Source organism: Acartia tonsa, chromosome 2, assembly GCF_053477335.1.
Source record: "Acartia tonsa isolate MP-2025a chromosome 2, ASM5347733v1, whole genome shotgun sequence".
NCBI lineage: Eukaryota > Metazoa > Arthropoda > Copepoda > Calanoida > Acartiidae > Acartia > Acartia tonsa.
This window is the reverse complement of record NC_137261.1, coordinates 44,872,370-44,895,027: the sequence shown is the minus strand read 5'-3', so window position 1 is coordinate 44,895,027 and position 22,658 is coordinate 44,872,370. Positions and strand designations below refer to the sequence as shown.

General features: G+C 30.6%; 2 protein-coding genes across 3 annotated transcripts in view; one reads left to right on the top strand and one right to left on the bottom strand.

The window, feature by feature from the left end:
• LOC145311954 (uncharacterized) overlaps nucleotides 1-22,658 on the top strand; it is a 214,592-nt gene that overhangs the window by 89,544 nt on the left and 102,390 nt on the right. The gene's annotated exons all lie outside the window — the stretch shown is intronic.
• LOC145311956 (uncharacterized) overlaps nucleotides 1-22,658 on the bottom strand; it is a 51,723-nt gene that overhangs the window by 24,904 nt on the left and 4,161 nt on the right. The window contains exons 2-10 of one of the 2 annotated variants that reach the window (XM_080151029.1): nucleotides 14,946-15,112; nucleotides 14,349-14,454; nucleotides 13,760-13,822; nucleotides 13,250-13,362; nucleotides 12,675-12,771; nucleotides 9,868-9,943; nucleotides 8,756-8,842; nucleotides 7,460-7,558; nucleotides 4,362-4,394 (exon numbers count right to left, since the gene is read on the bottom strand). In XM_080151029.1, coding sequence (XP_080007155.1) covers nucleotides 4,362-4,394; nucleotides 7,460-7,558; nucleotides 8,756-8,842; nucleotides 9,868-9,943; nucleotides 12,675-12,771; nucleotides 13,250-13,362; nucleotides 13,760-13,822; nucleotides 14,349-14,454; nucleotides 14,946-15,074 — 803 coding nt within the window. In that variant the 5' untranslated portion in view covers nucleotides 15,075-15,112. The remainder of the gene's footprint in view (nucleotides 1-4,361; nucleotides 4,395-7,459; nucleotides 7,559-8,755; nucleotides 8,843-9,867; nucleotides 9,944-12,674; nucleotides 12,772-13,249; nucleotides 13,363-13,759; nucleotides 13,823-14,348; nucleotides 14,455-14,945; nucleotides 15,113-22,658) is intronic. The other variant, XM_080151030.1, reaches the window with a different exon arrangement.

Genomic DNA, 22,658 nt, shown 5'->3' with positions numbered 1-22,658 from the left:
AAAAAATTACATATAACAAGAAAACGTTAACTTTAAAAAGCGCAGCTACTTTTAAACTAAAGTATAGATGTACGTTCGTCCGACAGTCACTTAGAGGTTGTTTGGAAACCAAATGTAATTCTTTGGTTTATTGTTTTCAATATTTTCAATTTTTGACTTTTGTATCAATTAATTAACTGCATAAAAATAATGTAAAATTAGCAAAATTGTTATCTGTCAATATCTTAAAAAGACGAACTGGCGAACAATTAAAAATCTAGAGTAACTTGGCTACACTACACAAAGTGCACTAGTTTGCCTATTAATAATTGCTATAGAACAATTAACGACAAAGTAAACTAACATTAAACATAAAATACACAAAAAGACTTTCTTTGCAAATTTATTTTTTGCAAATTTTCTATTTTGCAAGCTGATTAAGTAATACAACCCCTTTTTCTTTGATTTTTAAAATGTAAGGAATGATTTAGGGTGTTTTAAAAAACAAAGATTTGAAATACCGCGGGGATAATGTATACTCGTGAAAAATAAAATAATGAAGTAAACATTGTTGTTTGCACTACAATCAACTTATGGACATACATGGCCTTATTTGAATGAATATTGGAGAGGGAGAGGGGGGGGGGGAAGAAAAGGGAGTTATCAATAAATTTTGCAATATTTGCATTCATGATTGATACCAATCAATACTAAAAACATGGAAATTTTGCATGGCTTACCAGAATTGCAAAACAATGCAAAAAAAAATATTTGCTAACTTGTTTGGCGTTTTATAATTTTGTTCTGATTGTTTTGTATTAATTATTTCTAACAAATTAAAAGTTTTAAAATCATTCAAATCCAAGTGCATTTTTCCTAAACAATTGGCAGCGCCTCTAAAGACCTTTAAATACCGCCTTAAATAAAATAAAAGAAAAAGTACTTTATATCTATAATACAAAGTAGCTTGATGTCTGTCCGTCTGTCCGTCTGTCTGTCTGTCCCTTAAGATCTCGGTAACCGCTGAACCGATTGGATTCTACTCTTCAGGGTATATACCTATTGGTCCTGTGGTGGTTTTAAGCTATTTTCTTTGGGGGTGGGACACCCCCAACCCCCCCAAAAACAAAAAAATCCCCCCCCCATTTTTTTTTTTTTTTTTTTTTTTTTTTGTAGAATTCTTTTGTAGAAGATTTCTTTTGTAGAAAATTTCTTTTGTAGAAGATTTCTTTAGTTCTTCTTATTTTTAAAAATTTTTTTGTCATCTCTTGGGGCAAAGCCCCTAGAGGCTAGGGGCGAAGCCGCTAGTAATATATATAGCAGTATTATAATAAGCCTCAATTATGCCATAAACAAATAATACTAATAAATGTAAGCTTTTGTTAAATATGTCACTATTATATGATAAGTAGACGTAAACTAGCAAATAAAGTAAAAAGATTTTGTTAAAAAAATTACATATTAGTCCATGGTTATTTTTCAGATAACTCTCATAGCTTTGATTTTCAACATAATTTGATTCAAATAAAATTTTTTTCACATCCTGCTTTGGGGACTTGAGGGGTGTGACTTAATTGACCCCCAATTGTCTATATAATTGGTGTAAATAAAGGATTGTTATAGGCATAGACGTCCAAGGGGGGGGGGGGGTAAAAAGGTGATTACCCCCCCAAACGAATTTGGGGGTTCCTTAGGCACCCCCAAATATTTTTTCATTTTACCCCCCCCCCCCCCCCAAACAATTTTGGGGGGGTGAATATCCCCCCAAAATAAAAAATCTCTAACAAAGAAAATTTTTGGGCGCTTCTCGCGCCATTTTACTCCCCAAAAAACGAATTACGCCCACCCCCCAAAATAAAAAGCTTGGACGCCCCTGGTTATAGGCTTACAATTAGTAGGTACATATTGTATTTGTGCCAGATTACCATGTACTCTTGTGAAGCAAAACTTGTAATAATTTTATCCACCATCCACTCCCTTTGCTCCATATCCTCCCCTTTTCTGTCATAATATCCACGTAAATTCTACATCCATTATTACTCTACCTTACGTCAAGTCATTCACACAATTGTAATTATCTATTCTTTATTTATCAAAGAGTTTCACTATAAATTGGTATTGATCGATAATTAAAACGGAAAAATGGCAAAAATACTATAATCTATAAACACATAGACAACTATATCTAATTATCATTCTACATTTAAATTAAGCTACAGCTAAATTAAGCCATGCAGACAAAATATTTAAGATTGTAATAAATTCTAAACAATATAAAATTTTAATCTAATCTAAAAAAATCTACTAAAAGTAAAATAAAGTGTTTATTCATTATAAAAAATAAATGTATAAAAAGTCAGGCAATATAAATAAAATAAATATGCTTCAGATTTAAAAAGAGGTATGTAAATACAAACAAACCTTTCCCTATAATTCAAGGAATTAATTACATAACAGTAGAGTTGCTGAGCAAAAAAATCAACATTAACTAATTTATTAAACGATTTACAAAAGACAGAAAATAAGTATATCTTAAATTAACATTAATATAATTGTGATTTTGAAACTTCTAGTCCCGAAACTATAGGTTTTAATTACTTCAGTTTAGACTAACTTTTTTTTAACAAAAGTATAATGTTCAAGATTTGAATTTCCAAGTAGCCAATTACGAAAAAAAATATTCATATTTTCATATTACTAAAATATATGCTTGAAATATGAGCTTAAAATAAAGTTGTAAACACCGCAGTTGACATTAATAAGGTAAAAAAGTATGGTTGGAACTTATCACAAACAATTTATATCGATTATTGGACTTCAAACTCTTGTTATGGAATTTGGCATTTCAATTTAATAGAAATAACATTTACTTATTTATAATTGATGTACAATTTGGCTTTCAAATATTTCGTTCTATGTTTACTGCTAATCTAAATTTAAGAATAATATTAAATGACCTATTAAATTTATTAAAAGGATAGATAGATTTCAGGAAATCTTTGTATTGGTCTTGGTCTAGGGGGGAATGTCATACCCGACTTCCTCTTGGAGTGTTGATCATAGAGGCTAGGGGATCGACGGAGCTAACAGTAATTTATGAATATTAAATGTTAAAGATTTAAAAACAATTTAAACATAACCTTAAAATCAAAAGAGAAATGTATAATAAAATATTTCTTAAAACTTAACTAAAATAAAACGGGCACATATGAATATTTGCATGAATGTAAACTGCAAATAAATCAGTGCACGCCTTTTTGTATAAACATATCTAATCTTGAAATGTCTTATAAAACGGCCTGCAACACTTACCAACAGATACTTTGCATAGATAAAAACAAATAACACCAGCATCAAACAAATAAATCCTTGTTTTTTTTTTGGCAATTTAGGTTTGTAACAAATTACTCATTTCCCCTTCTACTATACATTTTTAAAGTTATACATTTGATCACTTGTACTGGTTGGTTAGGAAAAATGATTTTTGCTTAAATCCAGTTGTCATCTAATACTGTTTTTCTTGCCTCTGTAGAAGAAAAGTATTTTAAAAAGTACCTTATAGTGATACCAATTAACATCCATTCATTTTCTAGTTAAGTGGACAACATTCATTTAAGAGTTTTGACTTCAAATTAATTGTTTTTCTCTTTTGTTTATGATTAAACATAAAAATCAATTCAAGAGAAATTTTGTCAATGATTCGAATGCTCACGGTAACATTTTGTTACTACAAGTTTCGGGTATAGTCCCTTTTGTGGCAACGCCTCTTTAGGGGCGTTTCGTCATATTTTTAGATCAATTTTCATAGGTTATTTTGGGTTAGGTTAGGTGATTGCCACGCAGGGTTCGGCAATTTGCACCGCCGGGGCTAGAAATAGGGGAACAGCTACTGTGAAAATACGACGAATGCCCCTTAAGAGGCGTTGCCACGAAAGGGACTATAACCCAAGTTTCTACAATCCAAATTTTACTTGTTTCTAAAGTCAAAACTCCTACTGGACTAATTCAATCCAAATTGACATTGATTTAATATACATCTAAAATCTAACAGAATGAGCATATATACATATATCAATTGTGCAGTGCAGTAGTCCAAATCCAGTAAAACTATTTGAAATTTTAAAATAAAATATTTTTAAAAATGCAACATGGCTATGAAAGAAATTTTTAATTAGTTAAGAATATAAAAAATTTCCTTCATTTTTAACATTAATTAGTTTTTGGGCATGCTCTATCTTTAATTTAAATGTTGAAAATAACCAAAAAGAGAAACAAAAGTAAACAAGAACATTTAACAAAAGCATATGTTGTTGTTGTTAGTAATGTTAGTTAATGTTGCATGTATATGATTATTGTTTCACTGGATAGTGGATAGGACATACCCTTTCACTGAGTTTTCAGGGGCTTCTGTCAATCTGAAATCCGGAGATAATAAGCTTTAAACACGTTGGACCAAAGAATATAGAAGAGATATAAGAAAGAGTAATATGCCAAGTTGCGAAGCATGGAATGGAAAACAAATGGGTGCGCACGATCTCAAGTTTTTATTCTGGGACCAATATCTAAAAGGATTTTTTTTTGTAGCTGAATGAGACCTCTTTTCTTTTACCCTTTATCAATAAAGAATCAAGATGTTAGAATTTTAGAATATGGTCCCCTATAATGTTTTATTAATTTTAATAATATTTATTTCTAAGCAATTAGTAAATTCAATGAAACAAAGGAATTGCCAATAAGTTTATAATAGTTCCCAATTATAATTTTGCATTTAAAAAGTCATTAAAAGTTTTTATGAAGTTTTACAATAATTTGTATTTAATTGTTTTTAAATTTATTTTCTAATTTAAATTTCTACAAATAATGAAAATATCAAGTTTTTCAATTTAAAACTTATTGATTTTTCATATTAATTGAAATGTTAAATGTAAAATTCCCATAAAAGCTTAGAAATGAAACACATAAAAAAAACTGAAATCCTGCCCATATTATCTTTTGTTTTCATTCCCCTTCATAATAAATAAAAAAATGATATGGTCTTGTTCAAAATGATTTATTCCTAGTATAGAAATTCTCTGTTAGAACTATTAATACTCATTTCTCCGGATTGTATTTACAAAAAAATTACATACAGATCTTAAAAAAGGGATATAGAAAATTTTAAAAAGGTAAAAAAACAAGCATTTAGGAAAGATGACTGCACTTTTGTATATAGCTCATAAAAATAATAAGTTTGCTAGGAAAATGAAAACTAAAAGAGAAATATAAATAAATGAAGAAAGGTGGGCACACCCATTTATTTAAAACATACATTTCTGCTCATTCAGATTAGAATTTGGTTTATGTTTTTTTTGTTTATATGTGCTTTTCAAGCTTTATGTCAAGAAGAAAACTAAAAAAAACTAAAAATGTATTTTATTAATTAATTTTTCATTATTTTTTTACCTATTATCTAACAATTGTTTATAGAAAAAGTTTTCTTTCTCAAAGTTTCTTAGCTTTACTTAACTTAATTAAAATAATAAAGTTAACGTAAAGTTAAAAAAGAAAACCTAAAATTAATTGTAAATTTTCAAATCAACATTGAAATAAAATGGTTAAAGTTTAAATGAAAATTTAATAAAATCAAATCATTTGTAAACTTAGAATATTAATTAAAATATTTGGTTTAGTCTATGTATAATAAATTATAATTACAAAAAATAATTGGTTGTAAAGTTCATGAAGCATACATATAACTGAAAGTCTTTAACTTATTCTCAACTTTGTTTATGAAGCTGAGAGTAAGCATAGTTACAAAGATACAGAAGAAGAAGAAGAGAGGTTGTGAATTGAAAGTGGAGCTGAAAATTGAATAAGTTGAGTAAATTTGGTCTTCTATTCAAAGTGATTTCCAAGTATTGAACATTTTTGTAAAGTTTTCAATTCTTTTCAGATTTTATTGTTGAGCCATACACAAAAGCACCAGGGACAGAATAGACTTATAAAATAGTTTATAACTTTTCAGCATAGGTATAAAATGAATCTTTTTCTCCTCAGAAGTCCAGCAATAAACTCTGAATTGGCTGGAGGAGTGTGGGTGTTCCACTTGTTATATATTAAAGGGTGAAAAAGGTTCTGTCTATATATGAGGAAAACTGACTTCAAGAAACTATACATTTTAAGGCTGATCAAAGATGTTTTTTTTATCATTGTAACTCGATAGAAAATGACACTCAATCAACTAATTGCCCTAGAAAGTAATACTAATATTAAAATTTTCTCTGTTATTGAATATTTTTTTTCAGGTTTCAAACTAAAATTCCTTTGCTTTTACATTTACATTAGCTTTCTAATTTCCATTTCTGTCCAATTCCATGAACAAGTGTGTCAAGAAGTTAAGGATGTCCAGAGAGTATGCTTAAACTGAACTGAACTGGTCAGTCACAGTTGGGTGCACGTAAAAAAAATGAAATGGAAAATTAAGTTCCTTGAAAGTTTTAAATCTACCTCACCTAGAAAAGATAAATTGCTAGATTCTTATAAATCCACAAAATATTTTTTTGCATATTTGGGGTTATAAAAAACAATTATCGATGGAAATGGTATTTTTTGAGGGATATTTTTATGTTTCTAAAAGAAACCAATATTGGATATCATCATATTTAAATTTTAAAGAATGTAAACAAGAATTTACATATTCTCTTAAAGAGTTTTTTTTTGTAGGAAAATTAAGTAACCTATTGCCAAGGAGCAAGAATAAGAAAGAAAGTGAAGGTTAAAACCAATATTTATGGTTTCAAATGAATGAATAAAATAATTTCAATGTTGTAAATATTTATGAAATTTCAATAGAAATTTATATACATATTTTTAGGTTGAATATAGTTTACAATTTTACTTTGAATTTTTAACTAATTTTTATTGTAGGTAATGTTATGACAGAACTGAAATTATTAGAAATTACTAGAGGATTTGTACTAGCCTCTATTTCAAAAAGAGGATATGAGGAGTAAAAATGGATTAAGACCAACCTGAGACAAACATGTAGCTTCCTCAAAGAACACAACCCAATGAAATATTCCTTTTAATTGTCTTATTGTTTTTTATTCACATAAACTTATTTTTTGGAAAAATACAATTCAAACTTAAAGTTTTATTTTATTCAACAAAAAGTATTAAATATTGTTTGTTAAATTAAAGTAATTTCAAACTTCATTTTCTTCCCTAAATTTCCACAAACATATAAATATGTTTGAAAGAAAAAATAGAAAAGGAAATATATCTTTTACACAAGAAGAAAGAAATTTAATTATAATCAAACAATTTATGTTATAAAGTAAAAAAACAGCACAGTAAGCACATTTAGAATAAAATAAAAAGAGAGAAAAAAATAAAAATTTACAAGGGGTAGTGAGCAGAAATGTACATTCGATGCAATGCATCTTTATTTGGTAATGAAATATCAAATAATAAACAAGGCTAAAAAGATTGCTATACTTACTTGGTGAGGCCATCAAAGGCTCCAGCATCTATCTGACTGATGGCATTCTGGTAGATAGTGAGGCGGGTCAGCTTGCCCAGACCCCAGAAGGAACCCTCCCTGAATTAAAATTTTGCAATTTTTACACAATCAGGATTTTATTGCAAAGGCCAATGGCAATGTTCACCTAAACCATTTTAGAAAAAAATCCAGTGTAATTTTTCTCCAAGAAAAGGAGTTGAATATCCTTAAGGGTTAGATTCGTGGTTATTTCAAGTTAACAAAAATATATAAATTGCTTAAGTTTTTACACCTTTAGTCTGATCAATCAAGAAGCTAATAAATAAACTGCTGAACTGATTTGTTTCTCTAAAAACAACCTTAAACTATGAATGATAGCTTTATAAAATGACTAAACTATTGATATACAAAGTACAATAATCTCCCTCCCTTCATTAATACCCTTTTCTTTTGATTGCAAAATTGTATGGGTTATAATTCATGAAAGATTAAATGAAAGCCTTTTATAGCTCACATATTAAGGCTCCCCACTGAGAAAAGGTGGAATCATATTTCATAAAAACAGTGTGTCTTAAAAACAACAAATATTAAGTATTGCGGTAGGAATTCTAGTTCACAGTTCACTTTAGGATTTGCTGATACGAATGATCCAAATATTCATAAGTTATAAAGATTTTAGCAATAGACTCATTTTGTATTTTTCTCTTATTTAGATTGTCCATAATTCAATTTACTAAAAAGTTAAATATTTTATAATCTGCATAACAATAAAACTGTCTATGTTTTTTTTTATTATTCGGCTAGAAGTCTTGAACACCCGTAAATACATGAGCTCCATGAAATGGTTATTTTTTTGTGTAAATTACACTTGGAATATATAAAAAAATGTTGCGCAATTTATATAAAAAGAACTTTTTTTACCATTAACAATAATTAACAAAAAATCAATAAGTTTTGTAAATAAAAGAAATATTTTATTTTTTATTTGTTTGTTTTCAAGTCTTTTAACGTAAAAAATAACATTTTCCAGTATGGCTTCGAAACTGATTATTATCCGCTGGATTAGAACCGGTTCTCAGTCATTCGGAAAAACCATGTATGGCATCGTATTACAAAATTTTTTTTCACTAATATCAAAATGAAAATTTAAAAATTAATACCTGGTTTGTTACCCGTCCCTTTGGCCCCTCGGGGCTAAAAACTGTTTTTTAATCTAAAAATTTTTCATTTCAATATTCGCGGAAAGCTATCTTTAATACGATGCGATAAATAACTTTTTTGCAACATCCCATATACCTGATTTTTGTGATGTTATTCTGATTTAAATTTAGATGGTCCAACTCTCTTAGCTGACGTAGCGCCATCTTTGGAACTTCTAACAATCTACGCAAAAAGAATACAAAATTTTAAAAATTTTAGCTTTAATTTTTTGTTTGTTTTATATTGTCATTAAGTGTATTTTTCCAATTACCTTCTTCAATTTAAACAGATTAGCGCTCTAGTTTTTAATTGTAGAAAACGGTAGGGATCTAAAGGGATAAGATTTAAATTGTAAATTGATTTACATCCCCAAAATTACTCCTTCTTTAGACTACTATTAGTGGTTGAAACGTCATTCAAATGAATGAACCAACCAACCAACGAATAAGAAAACGTTTTTAAAAGACTTTGGGGACTAGTGTAATAAACAGCCCAATGTCCCATCCCTCCCTGACAAAGAGGTGTACATTACATTAAATACTATTGGTCCTTCTCTCCGAATTTTAAAGAATTAAGTAAATATGTTTTTTCTCACGTTTAAATTCTCTCATTTCAGCTGACTATCTACCTATACCATTTTATATTAATCACTCCACTATGACTCTTAATAATTAATGGGAATTTTCTCTTAAAAATTCTTTGGAAAATATTTTGTAATTGACTTCAGTAGAACAAAAGATTTTATTAGATTATCAAGAAAGTTTTCGTATGTATCTGTCTGTTTATTCTTAGGAATTAATTAGCTTTTATACAAATTTGCCATCTAATAGGACATTATAGATATTTGTTAAAGTTTTGTCTGTGGTTAATTTTGATAATTTTGCACCTTATGCAAAAAATATCAAATTAATTGAAAAAATTGTCACAATTGAGGAATTTCAGTAAGCTTTAAGTACATTTTTTTGTTTATTACAATTTCACGTTTATTGGAGGATTACGAATTACCCAAGAAGTGCCCTTTTCAGTTTTATTTCTTTTAATTTTTTTATTTCTTTTTACCAATAACTTTTTCTGTGTTAAAATTTGAAAATAATATTTATAAATTTTCTGGGTCTTATTGAAAATCTAATAATAAATTAGATTGCTTTGTCAAATATATTTTTTTTTAATTACTTTTGTATGAATTGCTATGAATAATGAATTATTACCTGTTACCAGAAAGAACTAGATGTTTGAGCGTAGCTGCTAGAGAAGAGAGACTGTTTGGCATCAACGTTTGTACTTCTAAAATTATAAACAGATGACTAAATGTTTAAGGGCAGAATAAAACCTTTTAATCGGCCGAAAAGTTATTGACATTATTACTTCTTTCGGGTTGGATTCTTTTTGGATTCTAAGTGATCTTCTGGAGAAGGCAGAACAACGCTTGTACTGAGAAAAGATAATCAAACGCCCACTCGGATATTGAATAAGTATCATCCAATCAGAAACCAACCCTTTGGTTGCACGACCTTTGTCTGCAAGTCCTAACTGTGCATGTTAATGAGTTGCGGCTGTTTATGGGCCAAGCCATTTCACCTACTCTGACTATAAGTGTAATATGGCGCGAAATGGACCAGACTCGTCACTCGAACATGACACCTCCCCGACAGGAAGACAAACGCTTTCATGTACGATATTACAGACAGCTTTCCGCGGATATTAAAATAAGAATTATAAGATTTTATTAGCTACGTAGTTTAATATTTTTTATTTGAATATTCGTGGAAAATTGTCTGTGCTGCTGGGAACCGGTTCTAATCCAGCGGATGACAATCGGTTTAAAAAAGACTTTATTAGAGAAAGAGGTTATCAAACGTTTTACTAAAGTCAAACTGTAATTAATTTTATTATTTACATGGTTTCATTTTTAACTGTTGCTAGGATAAAATTTTCATTAATTTTCAGTTGAAATGATTATATTTTATTTAAGTGTAAGCAATAACACATATAATGAACTAGCTAGAACACAAACACACACACAATTCGTATTGAAATGAACCTATTTGATTCTAAATTTCAATTATGTCGAATCCAACTAATTCTTTTATCCATTTCAGTTTGATTGCTTTGTATATTAGGCAAATTGTTCACTAAATTTCAATTTATTTAAATTTTGTTAAATTTGATGTTACAACGTAGATATTGAATTTTAGCTTAATCATGATAATAGGATGTGTGTCTAGGACGATAGCTCCATCCTTCCAGAAATTTATATTTTATTACTTTTTAGAGGCAAACACTTAGGCTAGGGGCAAAGTCACCATAGAATCTTTCATAAATTAGTTGTAGGCTGCTTCTATCTATTCATAATGCAAAGTATAACGATGTCTGTCCGTATATTTGTCCGTCTGATACTTAAGATCTCGGTAACCGCTGAACGGATTGGGCTCTTCTCTTAGAGGCTAGGAGCGACGCCGCTAGTTATCAATAGAATTGTACATTTAGCAAAGGTATACTTAAAGTTATACATAAATCACGTAAAAGTTAAATGTGACTGCAAATAAATAATTGATAGAAATCCATGTGTACACGTCAGCCTGACATTTTCAATAGAATTTGCCTACATCCAATAGGGTGGTTGACAGCTTTCCGCGGATATTAAAATGAAAAAATATAGGATTAAAACCAGGCCCGGGCTAACAAAAACTGATATTAATTTAAGGATTTTTAATTTTGATATTAGCAGAAAATATTCTGTAATACGATGCTATACATGATTTTTCAGTACGTCTGAGAACCGGTTCTAGTACAGCAGATATTAATCGGTTTCAAAGCCATAACAGAATAAGTATTATTTTTTTTAACCATCTAAATTAAAAAATCACTAATTAACATCAATCTTAACCTTAATAAGTTAAAAAAAACTTTCTTAACCACCCTTCTCTAGTTGGCAACTCAAAAAATATATACTTTATATTAATATTTATTTTTAGGAATTGACAGATTTTTTAAAGAAATCAAGTTTAAGAGGTATATATATTTAGAAAGTATATAATAAGAAGTCCGTCCGTCCGTCCGTAACGGATAGCTTTTTCGTTAATTTAGACATGTTAGTATTGTCCTATCAATTTCAAACTTTGCATGGTCATTCCTGTAGTAATTAGGTACGATTTAGAAAGCGTAGCAACTCTATAATCATAACCAGAATGTCCGTAAGTCAATTTTAATTGTTGACTTTTTTTACTTTTAAACAACAAATTTTTATGTGATATAATTATCCGATTGCTCTGATTTTTGGTATACTGATTCCTCGGACAATAAAGTACAATAATATAAGCGAAGCAAATCTATAATCAAGCCCTAAAAATGTAAGTATGTCCATAAACATTATTCTGTATCAAGCAGTTTTTCAACATACAATTTTGCTTCGACTCTTATACATTTATATTCTGATTATTCAGTTCTGACACTATACAAGTATTAATGTCCGTTTGTTCTACTGTTTCAAAGCTTCGCTTTTATGGATGTTGTCAACCTTTTTGTTGGTTATATTTAAAAGGTTTCCTTAGTCTTACGTAGAGGGAATATGAAAAAATTAGAAAACCCTAACTCATAACTCATAACCCTGGCATAAGAATTTTTTACAATTTTACCCAATATCATATTTTGATTTACTTGATTTTAAAGTTTTTATACGTGTTTAATGATTTTGATTTTCTCGTTTGGGTAGCAACCGTACTATCTATCTATTTCGCTTATCAACATAACATATTATCAAACTTGGCTTTGAAGAAATCAATATTTAAAAAAAATCAGGCTAATTAACATTTTCTTTAAAACGTAATTTATAAAGAAACCGGATAAAACAGCCTAGCAATAAAATTTAGACTATAAGAGCCAAGTTGGCAATGACTTTGATTCTTAAACCAAACAAGTAAGGAAAATAAAAATAAAAAGTCGTATTTTAGAACAAAAAATATATAGACACAAAGTCTTCTAGAGTAGCTAGGCTACTAATCAATAAATAACTTACCACAATTATAGATATAGAGATGAGATATTTTGAGTCCCATAAATATATAATCAGGAAACTTGGGAATCTTGCATTCACGGATTTTGAAGTAGGAAATCTAAAAAATATAAAAAAAGCTTTAAATCATATTAAGACATTTTAATGAGATTGAAAGAAAAATTTTTACAACTTCTATTGGATTTCACATTAATTCTCATTTAACATATGCCTAAAGTAAAATCAATGTAAGGTATATATGTACATATTTTTTTTTTATAAATAGACTCTTTTGTTTCGCTTTAGCAGAGCAGTTAACCTTTTAAAATTCTCTTTCATAAAATTTCAGGGTATTTAAAAAAGATTAATAGGAGTTTAACTCAATCGGTTTTGTGGCTAGCGATATAACAGACAAATATAAAGCCTTCCTACTTAATAGGATATTTTATTTGAATTTAATTTTGAATAATGTTTTTTTTTGTCTCCTTAAAATATATATTTCAAAGACTGTATGTATGTGTAACAAGCAACGTGTTCAACAAACTAACACATTGTTTAATGACTTAAAGCATAGCTTCGCTACATCACAAATAACTTACCGTGTAACCAACATTTGTATTTCTGTTGTGAGCCTTGAGATTGTCTGTTACCGCTATCAGCTCGTCCAAGTTTATTTTCTCACATGTTACGTCTATACCTGACGTTTTCTCCTGGTGGGTCAAAATAAATTATAGCTTCAGATCTAATTTAGTTTTATATTTCAGACAAACAAAAACTTCCAATATTATTATATAATAATTTTTCTCAGCTTTGTATTGGTTTTTAAGGGATTTCTAGTTATCTTAGGTTATCTAATTTATTTTAGAGTTTAAATAGGGGCTTAGAAAAGAAGTTAGGTTACAAGACCACCTTTAGTTTGAAACCCTGGGAGGTCAGGGACAATAAACCAAAAATTATTCTAATCCTCAATGTTTATAAACTATTAGACACGATCTGTCATTGGGTGTTTATGTATTCTTGATTGGATTGCACTTTATAATATGTTTAATTTATTTTAATATATAACTACAAAATTTTATTAATCATATAACTATTTTTTTATTTTTCCTTGCATTGACATGGTGCTATACCCCTCGGACAGTGTTGCTTACTCTCACCAAACTTGTTATCACCTTAATAATAATAATAATAATAATATTGACATGGTGCTATATTCCTCGGACAGTGTTGCTTACTCTCACCAAACTTGTTATCAACCTAATAATAACTTTGAAATTGAGCTTGGTCAATGTTATTTCTTGTAGATGGTTTTTCTTGTATAAATTTTAAGAATAGCTACGTTACTTGTAAAAAATTAATAAATCAATTTATAGAAGAACTCCGCTGCAAAAAAAAATTGGGCGAGGAGGGAATTTAAAACAAAATATGTGGTGAGGGCAACCACTATAAAAGTAACAGGATCTCTTCATGTCGGTACAATGGGTCTTCTTTACAGTGTGGCTTCTCATATGCCCTAAGAAGGTATATAGCCATTTTGGGGAGAGTACCACTATCTTGACAAAATATATCACCAAAAAATATTTCTAAAGTCTTGCTAGGCGGCGCAACTATATGGTTTTCCATTCCTTCAAGGAAATAGGGGGGGGGGGTGAGTTGAAACCCCTCCCAACACGTAGCCTCTGGTATTAAATATCTTACCAATTCTTATTCCCGCTGTTTTCCTAAAATCTGTGCCCCTGGTTTTTCTGCCAGAATCCTGCCATTCTGGTAAGTGTATCGATAATTCTTCATCTGTAGGCAAAACCTGGCAAGTAGAAAAGTGGATCAGATGCAAAATTTTTAACAATTCAGACTTTCTCTATGTTTGTCTGTTTATCATTCCTTCCTTTTGTCCATATTGATATTGAAACTTGATTTCTTTCGACAGTATATTTAATAAAAAATCTCTCTGACCAATAAGCATCCAGATAGCTAACTTTTACCATTCATCCTTGGACATGATACACGTATTGAATATACTTAGATACTTAAGATTTGATTAATTTTTAAATGAAATAATGTAAAGGAATAAGTCAATTGCTGAAAAATTTATGTACATCCCTCATGTTGATACACAAAATCACCTCTTCTGTAGATTACAATTATTGGTTTAAACGTTTGGACACTCAACTTAATGAACCAACCAAAATTAATTCAATAAAAGTTACCAAAGTTGTTGAGCAAAAGGTAATATAAAAATTTGGGGACTAGTGTAATAAACTGGCTAATGTCCTCACCCTCCCTATGTGTAACTACCTTGTGTTTGTGTGGAGCTAGCCGCCTGGATGCCAGGCTGGAGCTGTGTGTTGCTGGAATAAGAGTGGTGAGTGTCACAAACGCCCAACAGAGCAGCAGAGACAGCAACTCTGCAAGTTTCAGGTCCATGGCAGAAGGTTTTCAGAAGTTGTTTATGTGTTCACCACCTAAATAGTTTATTCATAACAGATTTCAAACGTTTGCTTCCAGCTTTTTCGTTAGCTTAAATACTCTCTAATTAAAATCATTGGATATTTTATTACTTGGATCTTACACCAGATTTTTATGTTCTCTTATAAAGAGAATTTGCAGCGGGCTAAAATAATGATTCACCCTTCCCCTTCCCCTTCCTATACCCAATCCCCTCCTCTCCTACTGGATGAACGAATAGACCAGCAGATGAGTTCTATGTTAGCAACCTTAATTGACGACATTTTTTTCCCTGTCATAATATCCAAAAATATTCTATATCTATTTTTTGGAGGTAGGATAAGGTTAAATCTATTACAAATTACTTTTATTATTATTTTACCATACTTTTGCTTATTTATTCAGTATACGTAAATAATTATTTTCAACTTGTCATGAGTACATATGTAATTATATTTTTTGGTCAGTTATAATTGCTAATTAAGCAACTTACTTAATAACTTACTTAATAGTTGTTAATTAATAAGTGTTTATATTGACTATTCCGGAATACATTCGATAAGTACAACAATAAGTGCTAATTGTGTATTAAAGGACAAACAGAAACAGTTTAAACATAATTATTATATAATATACTAGCAGCTACGCCCCTAGAGGTCTCTAGTGGTCCTTGAAGGGGAGGGGGAAACGGCCTCCTACTTTTAATTGTAGTTTTGAAAAGAAGTTAAAAATATAATTGGAGATTCATTTTTTTTCTTGTGGCAATTTCACTTTGGAGGGTGGTGGTACTCTCCCCAAAAAACTTTCCCAGGAACTATAAGAAGCTACTCTGTAGGGGAATTCAATCGGTCCAGGGGTTAGCGAGATCTTTCGTCACAAACAAACAACCAGACTGCTTTTGGTTGTTCTCTTTACTCCGCTAGTTAAGAATTTTCCCATACTTGTTCATAGTTTTTTTTTGTTGAAAAAATATACACCTTCTAAACTTAATTACCGAGTCTGTCAATTAACAAACAAAGGAACCAATAATCTATTTTCCAGTTTGGCTTCAAAACCGATTAATATCCGCTGGTTTAAAACCTGTTCTAAACCATACTAAAAAAATCATGTTTAGCCGTATTACAGACAATTTTCTAATAATATTAAAATAAGAATCATAGAATTAATAATAGTTTTGTTAGCCAGGGCCATCCACCTCTTGGGGCTAGCATACCTGTTTTTAACCTTATAACTTTTTAGTTCAATATCCGCGGAAAGCTGTTTTTAATACGATGCGATAAATAACTATTATATATTATTTTATCTTACTCATTTTATTATAGAATTTCTATATTTCATAGAAAGTTTTAGTTACTTTCTGACAAGAATGAATACTTCATAAATTGTTAAGTTCATGAATGTAAGTTCTAACTTCCTTACTTATTGCTTGATTTGAAAATTTTTACTATACTATTATAATGGATTTGTAATTACTTGGATCGCACATATTAGCATGTGCTCTAATAAAGTGAAACTTGGAGCGGGCTAACATAATGATTTTATCCCCCATTACCCCATCCAATTCTTCTTAATGAACGAACTGACCAATGCAAGACAGGTGAAATAGCAACCTATATTGCTAACAATTTTGCCCTGTTATAAAATCCACGTATTTTCTACATCCATTTACCCTTGTAAAATGATAATGTATCTTTAAAACATAATGCGAGGCAGGATAGTTTATAAAATCATGAAGCTTTATTCTACAGAGGTTTAATAGTTATTTCTTTCATCGTATTATAAACCGCTTTCCGCGGATATAGAATGTACAATTATTAGATTAAAACCAGTTTTTTTTAGCCCCGAGGTGCCGAAGGCACGGGCTAAAAAAAAATTGTTTTAATTTTATGATTGTACATTTCTATATTCGTAGAAAGCAGTTTATAATACGATGCTAGACATAGTTTTTTCGTATTGATGAGAACCGGTTCCTAAATGGATATTGATAAGCTGGTTTATTAAGTTGAGTGTCGAAAGTTTAAACCACTTATCTTGATCCACAGAAGGTATTATTTAGTGTTTCAACATTGCATTGGGGATGTACATTAATTTATTGGCCATATCCCTCTAGATCTCTCTCATAATTACCACTATTATCAAAAGATAAGATTAGAAAAAATCTGATTTAAACTAATTTTAATAAAAATTAGTTGATAGATTTTGAACTTCATTTTCTCAAATTTACCAAATTGTAAAATTTTTGTTAACCCTTACAGATCGGGGGGGGGGGGGGCTCAAAGAGCCCCCCCCCCTCTAGTTTTTTCAATCTCATTTTTTTTGTAGGTAAGATGGAGTGCTGTGACTTCATGACTTCTTAAGTTTAGTAATTATACGTCGGCAAGAGTTGATTTTATTACGATATCTGGTCTGTGTCGGTCGTGGTGTCCGGTCAAAGTCGGTTGGGTAGCACCAAAATAAGAAAAAAATTCTAAATAAATCTTAATTTCTACATTATAACTTTTGTGTATAAGGAGAAACCTAAAATTTTTTTTGGTGAATACTTAGATATCAATGACCTTCTGAGAAAAGTTTCGTTATGACCGTTTGACCGCTCCCTGACCGACTTTATGACCGATTTTTGTCCAGCTTTTACTACAGACATATATCATGAATATCGTGGCTTCTATTACAGCTAGAGACCTATAAATTTTTTTGGTAAATCCTTGAGCTACATCAAACAGATAAAAATATTAATTGGCGCCGCCAACCGCCGTTTTACCGCCGTAACCGCCGAAAATGGCGGTTTCCGTTATTTGCCGTTTTTCGGCGATGATCAGAAAAAGTAATTTTTTTGTTATGAAAAATAAAAGTTCGTCCTAAAATTTGGTCATCCTAGCTGCAAAATTGGCCGCTCTACAGCTGTTTTAAAATTTTGCGGCTGGCCGCTAAAAAGCGGTTTAAGGAGCGGCCTGGCCGCTATGACTAGAAAAAGTAATTTTCTCTAAAAATACACATGAACCACCAGAAAAAAATTTTACGTCTTTATCTGTAACAGGAGCCGAGATAGAGGGGGGGGGGGGGCTCAAAGGTGGGAATTGGGGCCCGAGCTGTAAGGGTTAATATAAGAGTTGCTCTCCTCCTATCCTTGATTTAATTCGAGATGGGTGTGTTTATTTTGGTATCAAAATAAGTCACCCATTTCTTATTCGTTGGATCAACAAGTTTGGGGACTTTTACTGAACTTTGATTGGTTGGTTCATTAAGTTGAGTGTCCAACCGTATCAACCACTAACTGCAATCTACAGAAGGGCTAATTTTGTGTGTAATCATCAGCTATTATCTCATCCATTTAGATTCCCAATTTAAGTGAGTAAAAACTAAAGAGTCCTTTAGTTTTTTAAATTTACAGACATGAAGTGGAGGAGAAGCTACTTTATAACCCTTGCCTATCCCTCTGTTGGTATATAATAGATTGTCCATCGAAATGTTGGAAAGATAATTTTTTAGCCATTTTAAACATTTTTTCTTGATTGATTTGAAACGTACTTTTTGGAAAACAAAGGGAAAGTTTCAGAAAAAATAACCATGTACAAGTAAATAATTAAATAAATATAAACAATAATATTTAAAAAGTTTAATATCGAAAGTTTTAAAAAGCATGACACAACACAATCCCCTTTTTGACACAATACAATCTGTCCCGATTTTGTATTACTTTTGCGGAACATTTTTCCAGTTACGTCATATTTTTCTTTCCCGAAAAAGAGAAGGGGGAAAGAAAAAAAAGGGAAGGGGGGGAAGAAAAAACAGATGGGAGAAAAGGGGGTTTTCCCCATCTCTTTTGAATATGACGTAACTGGAAAAATGTTCCGCAAAAGTAATACAAAATCGGGACAGATTGTACTGTGTCCCCCTTTTTTCCCCCTTTAGAATGTTAATTCCTTTCCATGGGAGTAAAGTTTTTTTTCTAGGAAATTAAGTTTCGTTTAAAAAGTTTGCATTTATGGAAAAAAATACATTTTTACATAAATTAGATAAATCAATATATTGAAGTACAATGGTGTCCACTGTTTTGGGGGGGGGGAGACAAGACATGGGAATGAAATGAATACTGCCAATCAATGTTTATAAACTGATTTTGGCCAAAAAATATTTTAGAGTTCATATTGCCTCTTGATTTGGATGCATAAGGTAACAGCGTCTCAACTTTTCCTCCAATAATTTCAATCTTTATGAAGGGAAAATTTTTATTCATCGTCCATTGTCCTCATAACCCCTCACTCTACAAGTGTTAATGATCGTTGTTTATCCTTCATATTCTGCATTTAACCAATATATGTATATTGCAATAAATTAACTTAACTTTTAATTTTTTTCTTATTGTCTTTAAAAAATAGTAGAAGATTTTCGGCAACACCTTGAAAAACAAAGTACTTTTACATATTTGCTTAACAAACAATGTGTTTTAAATAAATTATAAGTTGAAAAACACAAATAAATTTAATTTTTCTCGGAATCGAAGTTAGCACATCAATAATTATTAGCTAGAAAATACGTGGATATTATTATAGGGGAAAGTTGTCGTCATTTTAGGTTGCAAACATGGACATCACTTTTTGGTCAGTTTGTTCATCCAGTAAGAGAAGAGCGGATGGGGTAAAGGGGTGGGATGGAGGTGTGGGAATAATTATTTTAGCTGGCTACAAGTTTCACTTATTTAGAGTAATTGATAATCTGGTGTAAGATCCAAGTTATAATAAATCAATTTAAATCAAATTTTAGCAGGTATATCTAATAATGTTTTAATTTGAACCTTAGTCGCGGCTGAAGACAACATAATCTTAATTACACAATGTTCTTCTTTATTAACAGACAGAAATTAATCATTAAGAAATATCTATAATACAAAGTAGAACGATGTCTGTCTGTTTGTTTGTCTGTACCGAAGTATCTCGCTAACCGCTGAACCGATCAGGTTCTCCTTTACAGGGTAGCTTCTCATAGGTCCCTGGAAGGTTTATAACTATTTTCCGGGGGATGGGACATCCCAACCACCCCCCCCCCAAAAAAAAAATGAAAAATAAAACTAAAATTAAAATAGTGGGGTCGACTAACCCCCCCCCCCCAAAAAAAAATTTAGAAATAAAAGTTTTTATTTAAATCTAAATTACGAAAAATTAGGTTCATAAAACCTCTTGGGGCAAAGTCCCTAGAGGCTAGGGACGAAGCCGCTAGTATTATAAATACTAATATCCTTTTCTTGTACACTATAAATAGGTTATAAGAAATATGTATTAATATGCAATTTTGGTTTTTTACCTTCCTCAATGTTTTTGACATGAACTATATTGAATTTTAGATTAACTTATTATAGTAGCTAGTAGGAAGAAGCTTGTACTTTATACAAAAGAACTAAACAATAAACAATTGGTAATAATCGAAAAAAAAACTATATGTTTCTTCAAATATCAACTACACATTGTTTTATTTTGGATATAGGTAAACGTAAATAATTCTTAACTGATAATGCTTTCAATTTTACAGCTGTCAATTCCTATTTATCAAACGTTGCATTTTTTTAGAATGGAAAGTAGGTAAATGGCTAGAAAATTGAATTACGTGTGTTTTTTGGCTATTCCTTAACACATTTAGGTGACTTTCTACAAGTTGCCAGTGTTGCACTAGTAACCCCTCTTATTTAAAAAAAATTAAATAATGCGGGAGAGGTAGTTTTATCTTTTCCCTTAACCCTGCAGGGCTGGACCTCTTACTAATTATAAGCTTACCAAACCTGACCTAAAGTAATAAGCAACCAACAAAAAATTAACCCCCCATTATTTCAAATTTTTTAGAAATGAAGGAGGGGGGGGGGGGGGTTGCCAGTGCCAAAGTGGGCACTCTGTGCGATTTTTTTGATCGAGTCGATTATACGAGGAAACATTTTTTAGAGGGGGAGGATAGGGTTACCATAAAAATTCCCCTCATTTATTTAAATGACCTTAAATACATTTAAAGGTATAATTAGGGGCGCAGCTACTTGTATGATAAAATGATGTTAAGTTTTAATACACAAGAACTTGAACCTTTTAAGCCAATGACGCTAAAGAGGCAAGACATAAAATGTTTTCTCCAAACTTTTTCTAAACTTTGATTAAAATTTATGATATAGGATCATATAATAGAAAGTAAACTTCATATTGGGAAGAATATTTAATACTATGGCGGCTACGACACTACAGGCATCTAGGGGTACTAGAGTAAGGGGAAGGAAGGGGTACCTTCCCTTATCAGTATTATTATTTTATAAAAAAATGGGGGTTGGGGGGGGGGGGGTGGTAGTTTTTCAGAGCGATTTTTCTAAGGTTGTAGGAGGTACCCACCACCAAAATTGTTATAAAACTATCCTGGACCTTTGATAAGTTTCACTGTAAAGAAGAACTATATCGGTTCAGTGGTAAGCTAAATTTTTTTCTACAGACAAACACTGACACACATCTATCCCTATTCTTTTATACTTTTCATCAATGGTTACTGGTCATTGGTGCTGAAAAGGTAAATTGTCAGTTAGTAGTTAATTGAACAAAAATTTATATCGAAACCATTGCAATTTCTTAAGATTGTTTGATGCCATTTTGTAAAGCTATGTGTTGTTATGTATTTTGTGGTTTAGTTGTATTTGATCATGATATCTGTATTGGTTAATATAAACATAATTTACTAAAATATTTGGAATAGAAAAGATAGATTTATCATATTATTCTTATTGAATTCTTATGCTTATTAAACATGATTTACAACAATAATGTGATGATTTCGTTTTGATCATGGATTGAAATTTAATAGAGAAACTACTTAAATTTAACAAAAACAAGGAGCAACATATATACGAACAATCCATAATTTTGGAGTTGCTCGGTTCTAAATTTCCTAACGTACTTATTCGTCAAACAAACTAGCATGTGAACTCATTTTGATTTAGGGTACACATTTTGTAAATGTAGTATAAATCAGTAAGTTTTGTCTGTGTAAATCATTGTATCGGTTTTCAATGGAAAAGGGAAACAGACTAACAGACTTGAAATTCTTTCTTTTCACTTTTCCTTTTCTAGTGAGAGTGGAAAAAATACTTTCTTCTCATATTCAAAAGGTTTATTTTGTTTGATACAGCATAATAATTTCGTCATATTGTCATAAAAATCAAAGTCATGTCTATGAAATGTCAGCCGTGGCCCATTAATAATGTCATATAATTGAATTAGCAGTGCCATTTGAGTTGAGACATGTTCAAAATGTCAGCTATTATCAGGGACGTCCAAGCTTTTTATATTGAGGGGGGTAAACTGAAGTATTTATATTTTTGTTTCATGGAAGAAAATGTTTCTTTTTTTAGTTTAAGGGGGGTAAACAACCCTTTACCCCCACCCTTGGACGACCATGGCTATAATTCATTACTGGCCCTTTTTTACTTATAGCTGCTTAAAGCACGTATTTATAACAATTATGTTTTTAAACCTTATGTTCTTTATACATTAATACAGCTTATTTTTAAATCCAGAATCTTTGCTGTTTTCTGCCATAATCGTC